The 17,463-nt window shown below is 41.6% G+C and overlaps 1 protein-coding gene across 1 annotated transcript in view; it reads right to left on the reverse strand.

Moving 5' to 3' along the window:
- The window catches only part of LOC147890220 (uncharacterized), a 35,900-nt gene extending 33,381 nt beyond the window's left edge, over positions 1–2,519 (reverse strand). The window contains exons 1-2 of the mRNA XM_087390979.1: positions 2,322–2,519; positions 2,017–2,171 (exon numbers count right to left, since the gene is read on the reverse strand). Coding sequence (XP_087247105.1) covers positions 2,017–2,171; positions 2,322–2,424 — 258 coding nt within the window. The 5' untranslated portion in view covers positions 2,425–2,519. The remainder of the gene's footprint in view (positions 1–2,016; positions 2,172–2,321) is intronic.
- Between the last annotated feature and the right edge of the window lie 14,944 nt (positions 2,520–17,463).

The raw sequence follows: 17,463 nt of genomic DNA on the forward strand, positions 1-17,463 counted from the left end.
AAGAACTAAAACCTTTCTCTCTCTCACACACACAGCAAGCGTTGGGCCCAGGACAAGTGTTGGGCTGGACCCCCCCGAAGGTTTTGTATTACTGAATAAATTTTTTAGTACAAAAGTCAGCACCAGGCTGTGACATACAAAGCATACGTGAATCCATTTTTACAAAGAGCTCATAGCCCATTTCTTTGGCAACATGCCACTTGTCAAATTTCTAATCTACTTTCCTAATTACAGGCCACATAGGGCAACTCTGAAGTCTTCGTAGCACTTGGTCACTCCTGGTTGCTTGCTAGGCTCCATAGCACTTGGGTTTTCAACCCCTCTTGTACATGCAACAATTAATTAAATGTGCATAGCCATGGCACCCAATAGGGCCCCCTGTTAGTAAAAAATGGTATTAGCCCATGTGGAGCGGGGTGAAGGGGGTAGAGAGAGGGATAAATGGGGAAGAGAAAAAAGCCACGTGTCCTTGGAGTCTACCTTCTGGAACTCTCTGAACCACCATCGACGCGGTATAAGAAGAACTTGTGCTAGCTCCCTCGTATGGCTTCTCCTCTCATCTCGACATCGCGCACAGCCTCCTCTCCATGCTTGATGCATCGATCACCAAGGGGACACAGCCTATCTTTTATGGCCAGGTAGTTGCAGAGAGGCAGAGGTGCGCAAGGAGGATTGTGGAGCTCTAGTATCCCGCCATACCCAGATAGGGAGGCATCCATCCAGCTTACGGAGCTCCATCACACCCCACAGCCAGGTAGAGCATAGCCATAGCCAGCGAGAGAGAGAGCCAGAGAGCTTGCGGAGCTATATCAGCCATAGCCATAGCCATAGCCAGCAAGAGAGACGAGGGGGGAGAGCTTGCAAAGGTCGAGCTCACCATAGCTAGAGAGGGGAGAGCTCGAGCTCGCCATAGTCACACAGAGAGAGACAAAGGAGATTGCACCATCTTCTTCTTCTTCTTCTTCACCCTCTTCTCCTTCCTCATATACCTCCGCAATCAGGGAGCACAAAGAGGCGGAGGTGCACGAGGGGGAGGGGGAGGAGGAATTAATTAAATTTATTAGGTTAGGCTAATTGGGTTAATTAAGTTAATTAAGTTAGGCTAATGGACTATCACCAATTAATTTTTTCCAATGCAAGTTCAAATCCAATTGTTCAATGCACAAACAATTGAAACACAAAATTACAAACCTAGTGGAACAAATCCCGAGGAGATCGGATGCTTGGATGTGCAGATATTGAATTTTTGCATTTAGTAGACCCATTAATCGTTAGCCTTTGCATGCAAAATACACATCTGGGCAACTCTGACAGAACATGCACGTTTTAGCCCACGTGGAACACATTGTGGATCCTGAAGGAGAGTGGTAGCTCCAAGTGATAAGCTGCTTCTCCAACCCTACGGACGATCATGTAGGGGCCATAATATCGATGAGCTACCTTATCGTTAGCGTTACCCCTCAAAGAGGCATAAGACACTTCAACATCTGGAACGCAGAAGGTAATAGAATGATGCAAAAATGCAATGCTCGTTTCTACTGTTTAGTGATATTATCATAAGAGAGACTGGATGCATATTCGAATCCATTCAACCTATCGATAAGTATTGGGTTTTAAGCGTGAGAAGTAAAGACAACATGAGAATCAAAATTCAGAACATACAATACTACAGAAACATAAAGCTCTGAGCACTTAAATCCAACAACACAAATTTCAAATGGATGTGCTTGGTAGTGAGGAATGCAAAAGGAATTAAGTACTGTCCTCAGAAAGCCAGACTTCGTCCGGCGTATAATTCTCAGGTCTTTGTGTTTGGAACATAACCAACATATGGCATCAACCTTCAACTCCCTAACGAGACTCTATGCCATAAATGGCAAAGTGATACGAAGCAGATTCCATATAACGAGGTCAGTGATCGCCAAAAATACGAGACTGCGTTCGTCTAACGTTTCATTTAAAGAATAACCTTCTTTAAAATCATCGTGTTGAATGCGACAATGCGGTGCAACTTACCTTCACTTTTTCAGTCGGTGGTTTATTTTGCTTAGATTCGGCAGCGTTTCCTGTTGACGAATGCCATAAATTCCCTCCGCAAACAGAAGTCGCTAGGAGAGACAAGCAGCTTGACAAAACCTCCCGTCTTCCCGGCTGTGTTGAACATTCGACGCCTAAAGACAATCTACAACGGCCTCAAAACAGGCAGAAGCGATTGCAAATCTTGGGTGCCTAAGCAGCAAAGATACAATATGCAAAAAGAGCTCACAATCGTTGAATCAAAAATGCAGGATGCTTCTACATTTCATCGGGCAGCAGCTTACCAGGTCGTTGGCATCGGCAAGCAGGCAAGATCGAAGGTTGCACAAACGAGCCAGTAAATGGGAGTGAGGAAAGCCTCAAAGGAACTGCACACACGTGCGCCATCGCCAATTGCTAATCCCTCGACACTCGTCCACACGTAGCAAAGACTCAAGACTCGTGTGGCGGCCTCCCGCCGCCCGTACTCTCCGACTTGCAAAAAGGGGCGTTCGTCCACCTCACACAAAATCGTCGGCCCATCTGACTTGTCCATGGAACGGACACCCCCTTCGCCTCTCTCCCACGCTTACACAAAATCGTTCGTCTACTTGACACAAAATCTTTGGCCCCATGGACTTGTCCATAGAATCGCCCGCCCAGGCCCCTGCGGACACACTAGACGAGCTCGCGCCTCCCTCTACCTCTTCTCAACACCACATAGCAACGTCCTTTCTCCTTCCAAGCTCCTTTGCTGCCCATGAACCCACTAACAAAGTAGAATACACTTGTCCTTGCCACATGACAGCCCATTATAGGCCATGTGCTCCCCTCATGCTATCTCAGCACGTACCTCATGTGCCAAAGGGGAGAATGCTAATGGGCAGTGCAGGAAGACCACTACAGATCGAATGCGTGGTGGCAATAGTGTGATTTTGGCCAGAGTACCCCTGTGGATGCTTGAGTCCCCCTTTTCTAGTGTACGGCCCTCATAACAAAGTTGTCGAGACTCAACTCCCCAAATAACCTTGTTTGGTGAAAATTGATGCCATTGGAGGTCCATGGCCAGTGCCCCTAACCTCTTTGCGTGATATGGACACGTGTCAACCCATGCAATGTCATCATGTGCCAACTTTTTGAGTGCCAAAGATGCAGTGGGTGAGAAGGCTTAGCCACCGACCATGCCATGCATTTCCCCTACCTTGATGACCAAAGGAAAGTCACCCTATGACTTCATTCTCTCCCATGGTCCTCAAATGGCTTCCATGCGAGGCCACACCTCTTCCTTGATCCAACAGATCTCCAGTCCATGAAGGATGCATTCAAGGAAAATTACTTCCAACAATGCCAACTAATTCAGCATAGACAAGGTGAGAGGCCTTCCCCTCACTGTCACTGTCATTCTGTCAAAACTTGCAATTTCAAAAGCCTAGCCTAGACTACTTTAGTTTGCAGAACCATCATGTCTAATAGGTGTCTAGGCTCCTCAACTAGCCATTAGGCATCCATCAATCTCAATGGATGAATCTCTATTCTCATGTTTGTGAAGCAGCCTTTGCCACACTTTCCCACATTTCTTCTTTCTCTTTTTGTCCTTCTCCATCCCTTGGAGCTAATCCCCCATGTGTACTCTTTAGTTTAATGTGAGTCATGTAATGCTCAAAAGTTAGGATACAAGAGTCCTCAGTCCTTGTAACCAACATGTTGCCCTCCTACATATCACCTCCTTCCTTGGCACATTGAAAAAATCTAGGCTCATCAAAGTGCATTACTGGCCCCTCTTAGTGGAGCTTGCAAGTTCGTGTAAATATACATATACGATACATAATCGATTAAGGCATGAATAACTACCAGAAGCGAGGCTAGAAGTTTATTCATATTTATAATCTCATCTAGAGAGTGAAAGGTCCAAATAGCTACAACAACGATGATGAGGTTACAAGCCTTGAAGTGTTTTTAAAATATATATATATATATATATATAGGCTGGAAAAGGGGTAGCATTTCACATATTTCAAGAATGAATGCAGGAGAACAAGGAGAAGAGAATGTCCACAAAGCTTAAGATCTTCTCATTGCATTACACTAACCAAGCACTTGCTTATGGCCCATGGGCTCTCTCTTTGAAATCACCCCAAGCCAATCACTCTATGCAACATGTAACATAGTAGGTTCCTTACTAGAAAGGGTTCTTTTTTAGGGGGAGTTATGGCCATTTATGACATGATTAAAAAATATTTATCTACTATAACTATGGTATGTACATGTACGGAGGGGACTTTATTCAATATTACAACATGTATACGTAAAGAAGAGCGGGAAATAATTAGTTAAAAATAAATAAATATAAGGGAATTTCAAATGTGTTATTGCTCGCACGCATTACATGGTTTTTTATAGAGTGATCGCCCTAGGGACACCATCTCTTAAGTCACTCCCTAAGACTTGACCTCCTACATCACTCAATCTCACTATCATAGTCAGTCACAATTTCCCTTAATCGTTCTTTCACATCTCACATGACTCACAAAGCACTCTAACCTTTTGCAAAACTCTCACACCAAGCTACATTTTGATGGAACTCACACACATTTGCATATCTCATACCACGCACACAACTCTCACACACTTGCACACACATAGTGCACTCACACTAGCACTCACTCCTATTGGAGTTTATTTTTTAACATAGTCCCACAAATAAACAATAGTCCCCACCACATTCTCATAAAGCCAAACTCTCATGCTACCATCCAAGATGATGAACTCTTTCCACCCAATAGCAAACTCATGCCACTCCTCTCAACAAACTAGGTGAACACATGCCTCCTTCTAATGTGCCTCAACCTTGACCCAACTCAATGCACATGTTTACAATTGCAATCTTAGCCACTCATATGTGTGCCACACTTCAAGTCCATGACCTCATCAAAGCAATTTTACATCTTGAGGGGATTGTCCCACCTCATTACCTTCCTCCATGAAGCAGGCCTTTACATTTTATTCATTTTGCGTTTTCTTCCAACAATTCTTTGTAATGTGACCTAGCTCCCCACAACAGGAGCACTTGCAATGTTTTAGTGAAATCCCTCTTTCTTGTAAGGAAAGTTTCGTCCCTTGTGCTTTAAGGGGCATTGTTTTGCCTTTTCTCTTCTTCTATCAAGGAAGAGATTGCCTCTTCCAATGTTAGATATGAAACGTTCCTACAAATCTCCCACACTACATGGGAGTACTTTGCAACTGAACGGAAATAGCATCATCATCATCAACAACCATAGCACCAAAAGTTGCATGATGCTTTTGGACTTCCCTAGGCGGGTTGCAAAGTCTTCCCCAATGTCATCTTTAAGCCAAAGAATTGAATTTTGAGACTATCTTTGAATTCCTTCCTTTAGCTTTAAATTAAAGTAGTAATATTTACGTTGATGATGAATGAATTTGTTAGATAATCCTAAGGTAGTGATAGATACGCCCTTCTCATTCTTGGCATTCAAGATTAGTTGTTCCTTGACTTCACGTTTTTTTTTAATTTCAGGGTGATGAAAGTAGTGAGAGCATTAATCTCCTCTAGTTCTTCTTCTTTTTCTGATTCTTCCACAAGATTTACTGAGAGTTTCTTCTTTGTGTAGCACTCCTTTTCAAAATGACCAAGCTTTCGACAGAAATTGCACTTCATCTTGCTCTTGCTTGTCAATCCTTTGAAGTTGTTTTTCACTAGATAGGCCTCACTTTTTTTATAATTGTAGCCATTCTTTTGCTTGATCTTTCTTTCTTCTTCCAAGAGGGATGCCTCTATATCTACCAAACTAGATTCTGGTAGATTTGTAAGAGTAGTCACAATGGTACAATACTCATCAGGTAGACTCTTAAGCTATATAGCAATCACAATATCATCATCAAGGTCAAATTTGATGCTAACTAGTTGAGTCAAATTATTTTTCATGGAGTTTAGATGTGAGGATATTGATTCTCCCTTGTCAAGCTTCAGGTCAAAGAACGTAATGAGTAGACTATACTAGGAACATTTCCTCTGTGTTCTAAAGATAGTCTCAAGGTGCTTCAATGCAGCATGTGTAGTTTCACAACCATCAATGTGATGAATGAAGGAATCACTCAAGCCTAGTGCAATTATAGCCAATGCCGTCTCATCTCTAGGTAACCACAATGCTTCTCCTTCCCTAGTGGTAGGATTCTTCTTTTTCCCATTAGCAATGTTCCAAATCCCCTTTTTCATGAGAAAAAATTTGACTTTGGTCTGTGTAGAATCCCTCACCCTCAAACTTTGTTTTGGTAGCCATAGGTGAGGTCTTACCAATAATGGCAGCGTCTAATCCATTTACAAATCTTTAGAAAGAACCATCACCATACAAGTGCATATTGCAAGCAAGAAAATATGAAAATCCAAGGTCCTTTGCACACTGATAGTAGTAGGGAGCTTGAGGTTTGGCTTGGAGCTTGGTAACTTTCCTATTGATAAACTATGCCTTCTTTTTGATGGGATTCTTCACTCTAATATGCTTAAGATTGGATGACTTCCATTATGTTGCAAAAGCCCTCACAAAGTCATTTCTATCTGGGTGAATTTCAGTCTCCAATCTTTGCTTGTTGCTAGATTCAAATTTTGACAGTTTTGTGGTTTTGAGGGTTGACCAAGTCAACTTTACTTTGATTGAAATTTTTTAGTATTGACTATGCTTGAGTACTAGAATTCAGTCTTGGACTTGTGGGAGTCACATTCACTTACAAATACTTTACTTGATGTATTGAAAGTCTTGAACATTTGATTTGATGACTACCTCACCTTTGATAATGCTCCATAACACCTCTCTTATTAGCAATTAGGACTTCTACTTGCCATATATAAAAACCTTCATCTTCTAATTTCTCAACTTGAAGTGCAATAAGGAACCATTTTTATTTTATATGTCAATTTTATGTTTCTAAAACTAATGCAAAAGACCCTAAGGACAAAAATTATGTGAGAAAGAGATTGTTGTATGAAGGATGCACACTAGTTTTTCTATTTCTCTCAAAAGACTTAAAGGGTGAATGTTGGCTCCAAGAAACTCTCTCTCCCACCATCAGATTTCCTTTCAAACATTGGGAAATCCTTACCCTTCACCACTATCTGTAGCATAAATGAGCATTAGTCCCTCACACACAATCATTTTGCATGCCACTTCAAATTGCTGCATAGGGGATGTGTCTACAACAAGAGCAATAGAAACTCTACATAGGTAAATCCACATAGAATAGACTAAGTTGCATTTTGATATCTTGATTTCATGGAGTTCCATTGTTGGGCTTGTCTATCACTATAAAGGTAAAAAATACTCATTGTGATCAAAGGCTTCTCCTTCACATTATTTGGGGCCCAAGAAAAAGCTGTTTCCCAATAGATTTTGGACGCCTCATGCCTTGGTTAACTACTTTCTATTTTAGTCTCTGTCTCTCTCTCTCTCTCTCTCTCTCTCCCCACTCAAGTTGTAGCCTTATCCTCCTCTATTGATATATTCCAATGCTCCATAAAAGCTTAAAAATTTGAAATAATTAAGACAATGCTATCGAACACATCATGTGCTCTCCTTCTTTCTCTCACACCCCCCCCCACACACAGGTATGCACACACACATAGTTTGCACATTGCTTTGCATTTGCAAGCACTTGCATTATAGCACTCAAGCATTCCAATGGTTCTACACACAGCATTGGTAGTAGCCCCCCTTCTCAGACTTTTCTCATCTTTCTTTGGTAGATTCTTATTTCTTTGATTGTGCCCCATATTTCACATCACATTTCTTACTCTTATATGACTTTTGGCTCCTAAACTACTTGGTCTCTTTTTTTTGCTAGTGTTGATAGTCTTACCTTGCCTTTCTTTGGCTTCTACTTTTGGTGCCTCCTTGCCCTCTTAGGAAGGCTTAAGCTTATTTTAAAAAAGATAGAGGCCACATTATTTATCTTGCTCAAGTAAGAAGTACGACACCATGGCCTTATCTATTGTAGAAATAGAGGGTATTTCACTTACATGATGTGCATGAAAGGCTATATGGCAAAATGGTTACTAGGTGACTCAAAGCATTTCAAGATAATACCACAATGACTTTTTGTGATCATAATAAAAATGCCATTTAATTGTCCATGTACCCAGGGATGAGAATATGATGAAGCACATCGGCATCTGCTATCACTATATATATATATATATATATATATCACTTAAAATTTCTTGAAGATGTATAAAAAAAATATAGAGAGTATGGCATCTCCTTGAATCCTCAAATTCGAATTCTTGGTCACACAAGGAGTAATCTTGGGGCACATAGTCTCTAGACATGGGATTGCTATCAACATAAATTAAAAATTATGGAACTCCCCCCTCCACAAAATGCTAAGGGTGTCCAGGTATTCATGGGCCATGCAGGATACTATAGAAGATTCATCCTACGGCATGCCATGATTACAAGTCCTCCCTATACAAGCTACTAGTAAAATTTATATGGAAAGAACAATGTGAGTAGGCATTTGAACCCTCATTTGGAGATCGATCATAGCTCCTATACTAATGGCTCCAAATTGAGACATTGAATTCCACATGCATATTGATGGTTCCAATTATGTAATGAGGAATGTACTATGTCAACCTAGAAAATACAAGAAATACTACCCAATATGTTTTGCAAGCAAGAAATTGAATGATATAGAGGTGAATAGAGGGTGAATAACACCACCACAGAAAGACAAGCCCTAGTAATGGTATACACAGTGAAGAAGTTTTGACATTATCTATTGGTAAATGACTTTGTATTTTACACTGATCATCAACCCTTGTTGTATCTTGTTAATCAATCATGTACCACTAGTCAAATCACGAGGTGGCTTCTACTACTCCAAGAATTCAATTTCAGGATAATGGCAAGGAAAGGAGCTCAGCATTACATTGTAGATCACATGTCATGCTTGATGACAAGAGAATAGCTTGATGGATTAGAAGGTGACTTTCCAAATGTAGCATTGTTTCAAATTGATGGTGTCTCTCATTGGTGCAAAGACATAATTGGGTATTTAATGACAGGAAGACCACCCCTTGCATTTAAACCAATGTCTAAGGCAGAAAGCTCATTCTAAAAGCTACCTCCTACTAATTGATAGTAGGCCAACTTGATAACATGGGCACAGATCAAATACTAAGAAGTTGTGTTATGCCTCATGAAATCATGCCAATCATTATAGAATCCCATGAAGGCATAGTAGGAGGTCACTTTGTAGGTGAGGCAATAGCAAGGAAAATCCTCTTGGAAGGAAACTGGTGCACACACTTTGGGCAGATGCACATGAAGTATGTATGCCAAAGAACAATTAAGTGAGAGTGCTCTCAACGGAAGCAAGAATGGAAGAGAGAGAGAGAAAGACAGAGAGCCACACAAGTTTTGGTGGGTGCAGAACACCCTAATCTTCTTTTTCATTCATTTATATATGTGTTTGATTATTGTACATAACCGGGGTAAAGGCACAATGACCTTTAACCCCCACAACCTCCCACTTAAAGGACAATGTGCCTTTAAGGGAGAACAACCAGTGAGCATACTATCCAATGCCCATCAATACACGACAATACTCAAACTGCTGACTAGATAGACTCTTTGTCAGCATATCTATAGGGTTATCATCTGTATGAACCTTGACAAGCTCTATGCGCTTGTCCTCAAGTACCTCCCTGATGAAATGGTACCTGACCTCAATGTGTTTGGTCTTTGCATGAAAGACCGGATTTCGTGCTAGTTGAACAGCACTCATGGAATCACTATGCAATGTCGGTACACCTGTATGAATCCCCAAATCTCCCACTAGCCGATCAAGCCATATAGCCTCCTTGCAACCCTCTGTGGCTGCAACATACTCAGCCTCTGTGGTAGACAAAGCAACCCACTTCTGTGCACGAGACATCCACGACACTGCACCACCTGCAAAGGTGAACACATAACCAGAAGTGGATCTCCTACTATCCACATGCCCTAATAGTCTGAATCTGTGTACCCAAGTACATGCATGTCTCCTCTACCAAAGCAGATGCACCTCTCCTTGGTACCCTTCATGTACCTCATGATGCACTTAACTGCCTCCCAATGCCTCTTTCCTGGATTAGCCATATACCAATGTCTGGTCTAGTAGCTATCATAGTATACATAAGACTCCCAACTGCTGATGCATAAGGAACCTTGGCCATCATGGCCCTTTCCTCATCTGATTTGGGACTATCTGTATGACTCAGTTTCACATATGGAGGCAATGGAGTACTCACTGCCTTCCCCCTCTCCATATTGAAACGCTGCAATACTTTTGTAACATACTCTTTTTGTGAAAGCCAAAGGAGTTTCCTACTCCGATCACGCGTGATTGTATACCTGTGGGAGTACTTGGTGGTACCATTTCTTGCACATTTGGTGCATGGACAGCTTGCTATCTATCAACATATGCAGGTGGATTCACATCCTGGAAAGTGATTCTCCTCATTTCAACATCCCTCATGGGTACCTTATGCATCTTCTTCTCATTGAAGACTACATCATGGCTGCGTATGATCTTCTTTGCTTCTGGATCCCAGAGACGATAGCCCATCTCTCCACTTTCACCATAACCCAAAAAGATGCATTTCCTAGACTTAGGATCTAGCTTCTTTTGAAGCTCTTTCAGCACATGTGCATATGCCTCACACCCAAATATACGCAAATGAGAGTAAGAGGGCTTCTTGCCACTCCATGCCTCTTCAGGAATACCACCATCCAAACTCTTACTAGGTGATCTATTGATCACATGCACTGTAGTCTTCATTGCCTCAGCCCAAAAACCACTAGAAAGACTTGCATTGGAAAGCATGCATTGCAACCTTTCTTGAATGGTATGGTTCATCTTTTTTGCAACTGGATTTTGCTCTGGAGTACGAGGGGATGTGAGCTCCCTCTTAATCCCACGTGTATCACAGAAATGTTGAAAGTCATGAGAGAGATACTCTCCACCATTTTCAGTCCGTAGGCATTTAAGCGTTCTACCTGACTAATTCTCAACCAAGGCCAGCCATTTCTGAAATACCTAGAACACATCACTCTTCCGAGCTATAGCATAAGCCCACACTTTCCTAGTTGCATCATCAATGAATGCCACATAGTATTCAGCCCCGCCTAATGATCGTGTAGGCATGGGACCACATACGTTTGAATGCACCAAATCAAGGTTTTCAAACTCTTTCTTTCCCCTTCTTTTATGGGCTGATTTAGTCTACTTCCCATAGAGACATTGCTCACAAAATTCAAAATCAGAGAAACTCAAATGCGGTACATAACCCAAACGGCATAAGAGTTTCATTCCATTTTGGCTCATGTGCCCTAACCTGCAATGCCACAAAGAAGTGCTTGGTTGCTCGATTATTGCAACAACATGATCAAATACCCCTGATCTCGGGGGGGGGGGGGTGGGGGGGGTTCACTATGTATAAATCCTCTATATCACGTGCGTTCAAGGCCTATTTCTAAAATACCTTATCTGTAAATTTTTCATTAATAAAATGTACCCCTTTTCTATACAAATCTGTAAATTTTTTTCAGAACTATTTTAAATAGTCCCTTATATATATTTATTTCTGTAAATTTTAGAAATAAAAAATATCCTTCTGTTGAACTCATGTGATATAGTTACATATGATGAGTGACCCCCCCGAGCCCCTGATACATGTAAGGGATACAAAGTCCCACACTTGGCACCCTTGGCCAAAAGCGTAGAGCCCTTCTGAATTTTCCAACTATGAAAGCCAAAAGTGGTGTGAAAACCAGCATCATCTAGTTGACCCACTGAAATAAGACTCTTGGTCAACTTAGGCACATGTCTCACATATTTCAAAATAAATGCAGACCCATTTGCAAAAGAAAACTTTATGTCACCTACTCCCACTATGTCACATGCATAGTCATTTCCAAGATGCACACAACCTGTCTTTCCACTGTCATAAGTGGAGAACCATTCCCTATGGGGAGTGACATGGAATGAAGCACCAGAATCCAAAATCCAATCCTGGGAATATGCATCATCTGAAGTGGTAAGCAACTCTGCAGGTAAACTAGACATGAAGAGAACGTCATTGTCACTATCATGTGTGACTGCATTGATCTCCTCGATCTTCACTTTTCCTTTGTCCTCCCTTGGACTCTCTTCCTTTTGATTTGCACCCCAATTTGCATTCTTTTTCTTATCCTTTTGCTCTCTTTTCAGCTTGTAGCAATCCTTTTTCATATGGCCCTTCTTGCCACAGTGGTAACACTCAATGTTCCGTGCCTTGGATTTGCTACGAGACTTCCCTCTTTCTTGGGACTTCCCCCTGAACTGTGATCTGCCCCTTTGCACATTTAAGGATGCATCCTGCTTGTTGCCATCCATAGACTTCCGTCTAATCTCCTCAGCCAACAAGCTACCCACAATATCACTCCACCAAGTGCAGAGTTACTGACAGCTCTACGGAAGGTATCCCATGAGGATGGCAATGAACATAAGAGAAATATTGCCTTAGTCTCCGCATCAAAATTCATCTTCTGAGCCTGAAGCTGGCTGAAAATAATATTGAATACATTCAAGTGAGAAGCAATGGAGACCCCTTTCTTCATCTACAACTCAAACAACCTCTTCATGAGGTAAACTTTATTAGAGGCAATTTCCTTCTCATAAGTGGCACACAGTTTCTTCCACAAATCTTCCGTAGTCTGCTCATTTACTACTGTGAAATAAACTGACTCTGCAAGATGAAGTCTAATAGTAGATTTTGCTAATGCATCCAACTCATTCCAATCATCCTCGGACATATTTGCAGGCTTAGCTTCAATCCCTGCCAAGGGTTTAATCTGCTTCTTTTGAATAAGCACATCCCTTATCTGTTCTTTCCACAAAGAAAAGTTTGTCCCATCAAACTTTCTAATGTTGAAAAACTCCTTTTCAGACATGGAAGAGGATGCCATAATGCAAATGAAGCAAAATCCCAAATGCTAGTGCCTGTAAGAGAGAATCACACCAAATACTAGGTGCACCCAAATGTGTATGCCACAATAGACTGAAATATCACCACAACTCAAAGCTCAAAGCATCAAAAGGTACAGCTGACTCATGTGCATGTACTATGCATCCATATGAGCAAATCTGGCCCAAAAGAAAATGCCAACTACAATGGCAATCCAAAATAACAATAGCTGCCAAATGCGCAGCGGAAGTGTGGTGGGCCCATAACCCATAGGTCCCAAATGCACAGGAAAACATGAGCTAACAAAGCTCAACTACAACCAAAAGAAGCTGCATAGTGCACAAGCACATATCCCACACAATGTTCACAAGGCGTACTTCTGCAAAATGTCCTGCAAAGAGACCAAAATCAGCCAATGCTCAGCTCCGAGACCTCAAATGCAACACCGGCTATCTCCCAAGCATACAACTGCATCAAACATGCAATCCACAAGCTCCCCAACAGCGAGTTGCTACTAGTGCTGGGATGCTCTTGTTCCTTTGCTCACATCTCTTCCTTTTGAAATAGCCTGTTTCATGCCATCCTCTCAAGGGCACCTCTAGTGTCCATGGCTCCATCACAAGTGCCTCAAACTTGAAATACTCTCCTGCTCATGAGCCATCTGCAGCAGCTGCATCTACAAAGAGCTTCCCTACAGCCCTCCATGCAATGCCTCACCTCCAATGATGAGCAAGATTCACTTGCAAGGGGATTTATGGCTACTCCATGGTTCCATAAGCTGGCAACACATGACATCATCGATTATCTCCATCGACGGTCTCCTTCCAATGCTAGGTGATCGACTCCACAACCCTTCTCATAAACGAGCTCAAGGGCTCACAGGAAATCCAAAATGCCACCACCAACTGCTCAACAAGCTCCTGGACGGCTTCCGAACAAGCTTTGTAAAATGGCAAAGAAATATGTCTGGATGATGTCTACCCAAAATCTCTCCGTGAATGAGAGAATGAAGCTCTCCAAAGCTCCCGGTAGATCTCTCAAAGCAGTGCCCGTTCTCCTCTCACCGAGCTCCTTGTAGATCGAATGCCATGGGCTCTAATACTAGTTGAGAGTGCTCTCAACGGAAGCAAGAACGGAAGAGGCAGAGAGAGAGACAGAGAGCCACACAAGTTTTGGTCGGTGCCGAACACCCTAATCTTCTTTTTCATTCATTTATATATGTGTTTGAGTATTGTACATAACCGAGGTAAAGGCGCAGTGACCTTTAACCCCCACATTAAGCCCCAACATGAAGACTTCAATCTCTTGACAATAGTTGCTGCACAAGAGCCATTTGAAAATGGTGGATTGATTTTGTAGGACCCATTCATCCAACTACAAAGGAAACACAGGCATGCTACATCGTGTTGCACAAGGAGTTGCTAGAAAAGGTGCTAATCCATGTATGCAAATGCCAATATGAAGATAAGCTCAATAGGATGTGAAAAATTCTGACTTTGCTAGGGTCAAAGTGACACCATGCGAAATGACCACATCCTCAACATCAAAATCCCTCCTCAGTCAACTAACCTAAAGAAGAACAAGATCAAGAATCACCCACCTAAATGTTAACCCCAAAAACGACCTAGGATGGTGGTTTTGGATAGTGACAGTGATGACGAAATGAATGCAACATATGCCAAGGAGGGATGCCATAGACCCTGAAGAAGCTGGAGTCGAGAGAATTAGAGGCTGAGACACCAACCATGAAAAATGCAAATCATGATCACCCTAATGCCCGAGCCAATAAGGAGTTGGCGAAAGAAAGTACAATGGCAACTTGTATGGCTAAGAGTCTTGTTGTATAATGTTTCAAAAGATGCATGCACATTATTGCAATCCAAAGGACTAGGAGGATTCTTGAGAGGTTGCAAGCTCTTCTTCCCACACCATAAATGATTGAATATGTCACTAAATTCATCATGAGATATTAAAGAAAATAATTGCAAAAGGATAAATACGGTACGATGACTCACAATGGAAAGCCTATTCAGATCTGCCTTAGTACTTTAAGAGTGCATGAAGCCTTAGGGTTTCTAACTCAATAGGAACCTTATCCTTTGAAACAACTTAAGGCAAAATACTATGACATCTCAAATTGGTTTTCAATTGGCACAAAGCCAGAATACTTTGGAATGCAGCATGATATGATTTTAGATCCCATATCAAGGGCAATGGCAAGAGCCACATTCGCCATCATTGGCTACCATCATTCGATTTGAGATACAACAAGAGGAAGCGTCTAGAGCAATCTTACCACAAGAAATAGAGGACTTTGATGCCTTGATATTATCTCCTAAATGGGAAATGGAGCCCCCACCTACTGTTAGTGGAAATGAAATAGAAGGTAGTCAATCAGAGTAGATACAAAAGGATTCTACAACTCAGTTTTGAATCACTACCACAATAGCCACCGCAAATGGGACTTGAGGGGACAAATTCGAGAGGAAGCCATGTCACACATAGACTTCACTAGTGGACAAGACAGTGTATCTAGACAAGAAACACAAGTCAACAATGTCCCTGATACTATTCTTCCATCAACACAATTACAAAATAAATCTCGTAAAACTCTACAACAAGCTATAATTTAAGATCAAGGACAAGATGCCACGTGGGTGCATGGGTACCAACTATATAATCAATACAAGCAAGGCAATCCAACATTTCACATCATATAGCATCACAGTCAAAAATTGCAACAATGGTCATAACTATTTGCTAATATGGCATCAGAAGAGCAGCAATGAGAAATGGAAAGGCAGATGATCCCATCCCTCTAAACATAGTTGTGGAATGTAGAGAAGGAAATTCAAAAGTTCAAAGAAAGCATGGTAGAGAAAATGCAACAACAAAACTTTATACATAGTGCTCTAGAAGAAAGTAGGAATGACAACCAAGAAAAGTCACCACAAGATCTTCTGCTCCCATGCACCATAGCATTATACCGAGATGTTGTTGTAGTTCTAAAAAAATATGGCCACCTTGAGGGAAGAGCATGGATTTAGTGGAGATACTTGCAGCTTAAGAAGTTATAAGAATTAACTAGACTCAATTGGGATAGGCTAGTGGGTGAAAATAAACTCCTAGATCTATGCAACAAGATGGATGAAGATGAGAAAAATGTGCCGTGTCTATCAATACATGCAAGCCTCTTGTGAATCAAATAGGATACAATAAAGCTCTATGAACACTTAATGGGAAGTCCTCCTCTTTGGGTAGCTCTATTGCAACCAACATTCTTCATTTGTGGGATTCACTTACAAATCAAATCTAGCCATGCAGTAGGTTGACAATGCCATCCAAAATGGAAAAAAGCCTATTTGAAGAATTGAACTCTTAACATACCTCCCTGACTTAGGTCACACCCTCTGTTACCTTCCCCAAAATCCAAGCTAACCAATACTCCTTACCATGCTTCTTTGCTCATGCCTCTCATCACTTGCAACTAATCAAAGAATCTCAAACCTACTAGCTGATGAGGCCTAGCCTTTTTTTGTCACTTGAGAACCCATCCTTACATAACTATCAAGAAGCTCACGCCATTGGCCTTGCTGTTCCTCCACTTTGTGTAGCACTCCCTCCCCCCCCCCTTTTCTCTAATTGCTTCAACCACCTATAACTTCTTCCTCTGCTCCAAGACCACATATCCTATGTATTTAGTGTCTTATTGAACACCCACATGAGACTTGGATAAGGATACACAGTACACATAGATAATTCCAATGCCTAGCAATCACATGGAGAATTTTTGAGGCAATACCCAGACAAGCAGTCAAGAGGAAGATGGGAACTATCAAGGATTTCCATGCACATTCTCCAAGTGCAAATCGTTGTAGACATATGCAACACCAAAGATGCTCAGAGAAAAATACATCCTTGAGTATCTACAGGCCCCATCTTCCTTTTGAATACATCCCATGTTAGATGTGCTACCCCGTCTTGCTACATGTGGGATGCTAGCAAAAAATACGATTTAGGATAGGAAGATGCTCCTCATCATTGGCCCTTAATAAATAGATACTCCAAGGTGGAATGGAAATTCCAAGAGACTCATTACATACTTGGACAAACATGCATCTTGGATGCAAGGTAGCATTGACAAAATACTGAAGGAAAGTGCCAAATATAGTGAAACTCTAGTAGTATGTGTCCCTCACCCTTTGTGAGCATCTTTCGATGCTTAGCTTCAATCCAAATGAACAGGTAGATGCAAAAATTGCTAGTCACCTCTTTCAACAATGCATATTGGTTGATGGGTGGTATGTGTGCTTATTTGAAGAAATGGTTGATATTGGCTTCTTAAATACTAAGCAAACAATCTATGAGTTCAATAATTACAAGGCAAAGATCGATAGAAAGCTCGACCCATCTATCATTGATGCCATCTTTACCACACTCTTGGGTAA

Source organism: Dipteris shenzhenensis, chromosome 19, assembly GCF_047967505.1.
Source record: "Dipteris shenzhenensis isolate YYH24624 ecotype China chromosome 19, Dip_SZ_1.0, whole genome shotgun sequence".
NCBI lineage: Eukaryota > Viridiplantae > Streptophyta > Polypodiopsida > Gleicheniales > Dipteridaceae > Dipteris > Dipteris shenzhenensis.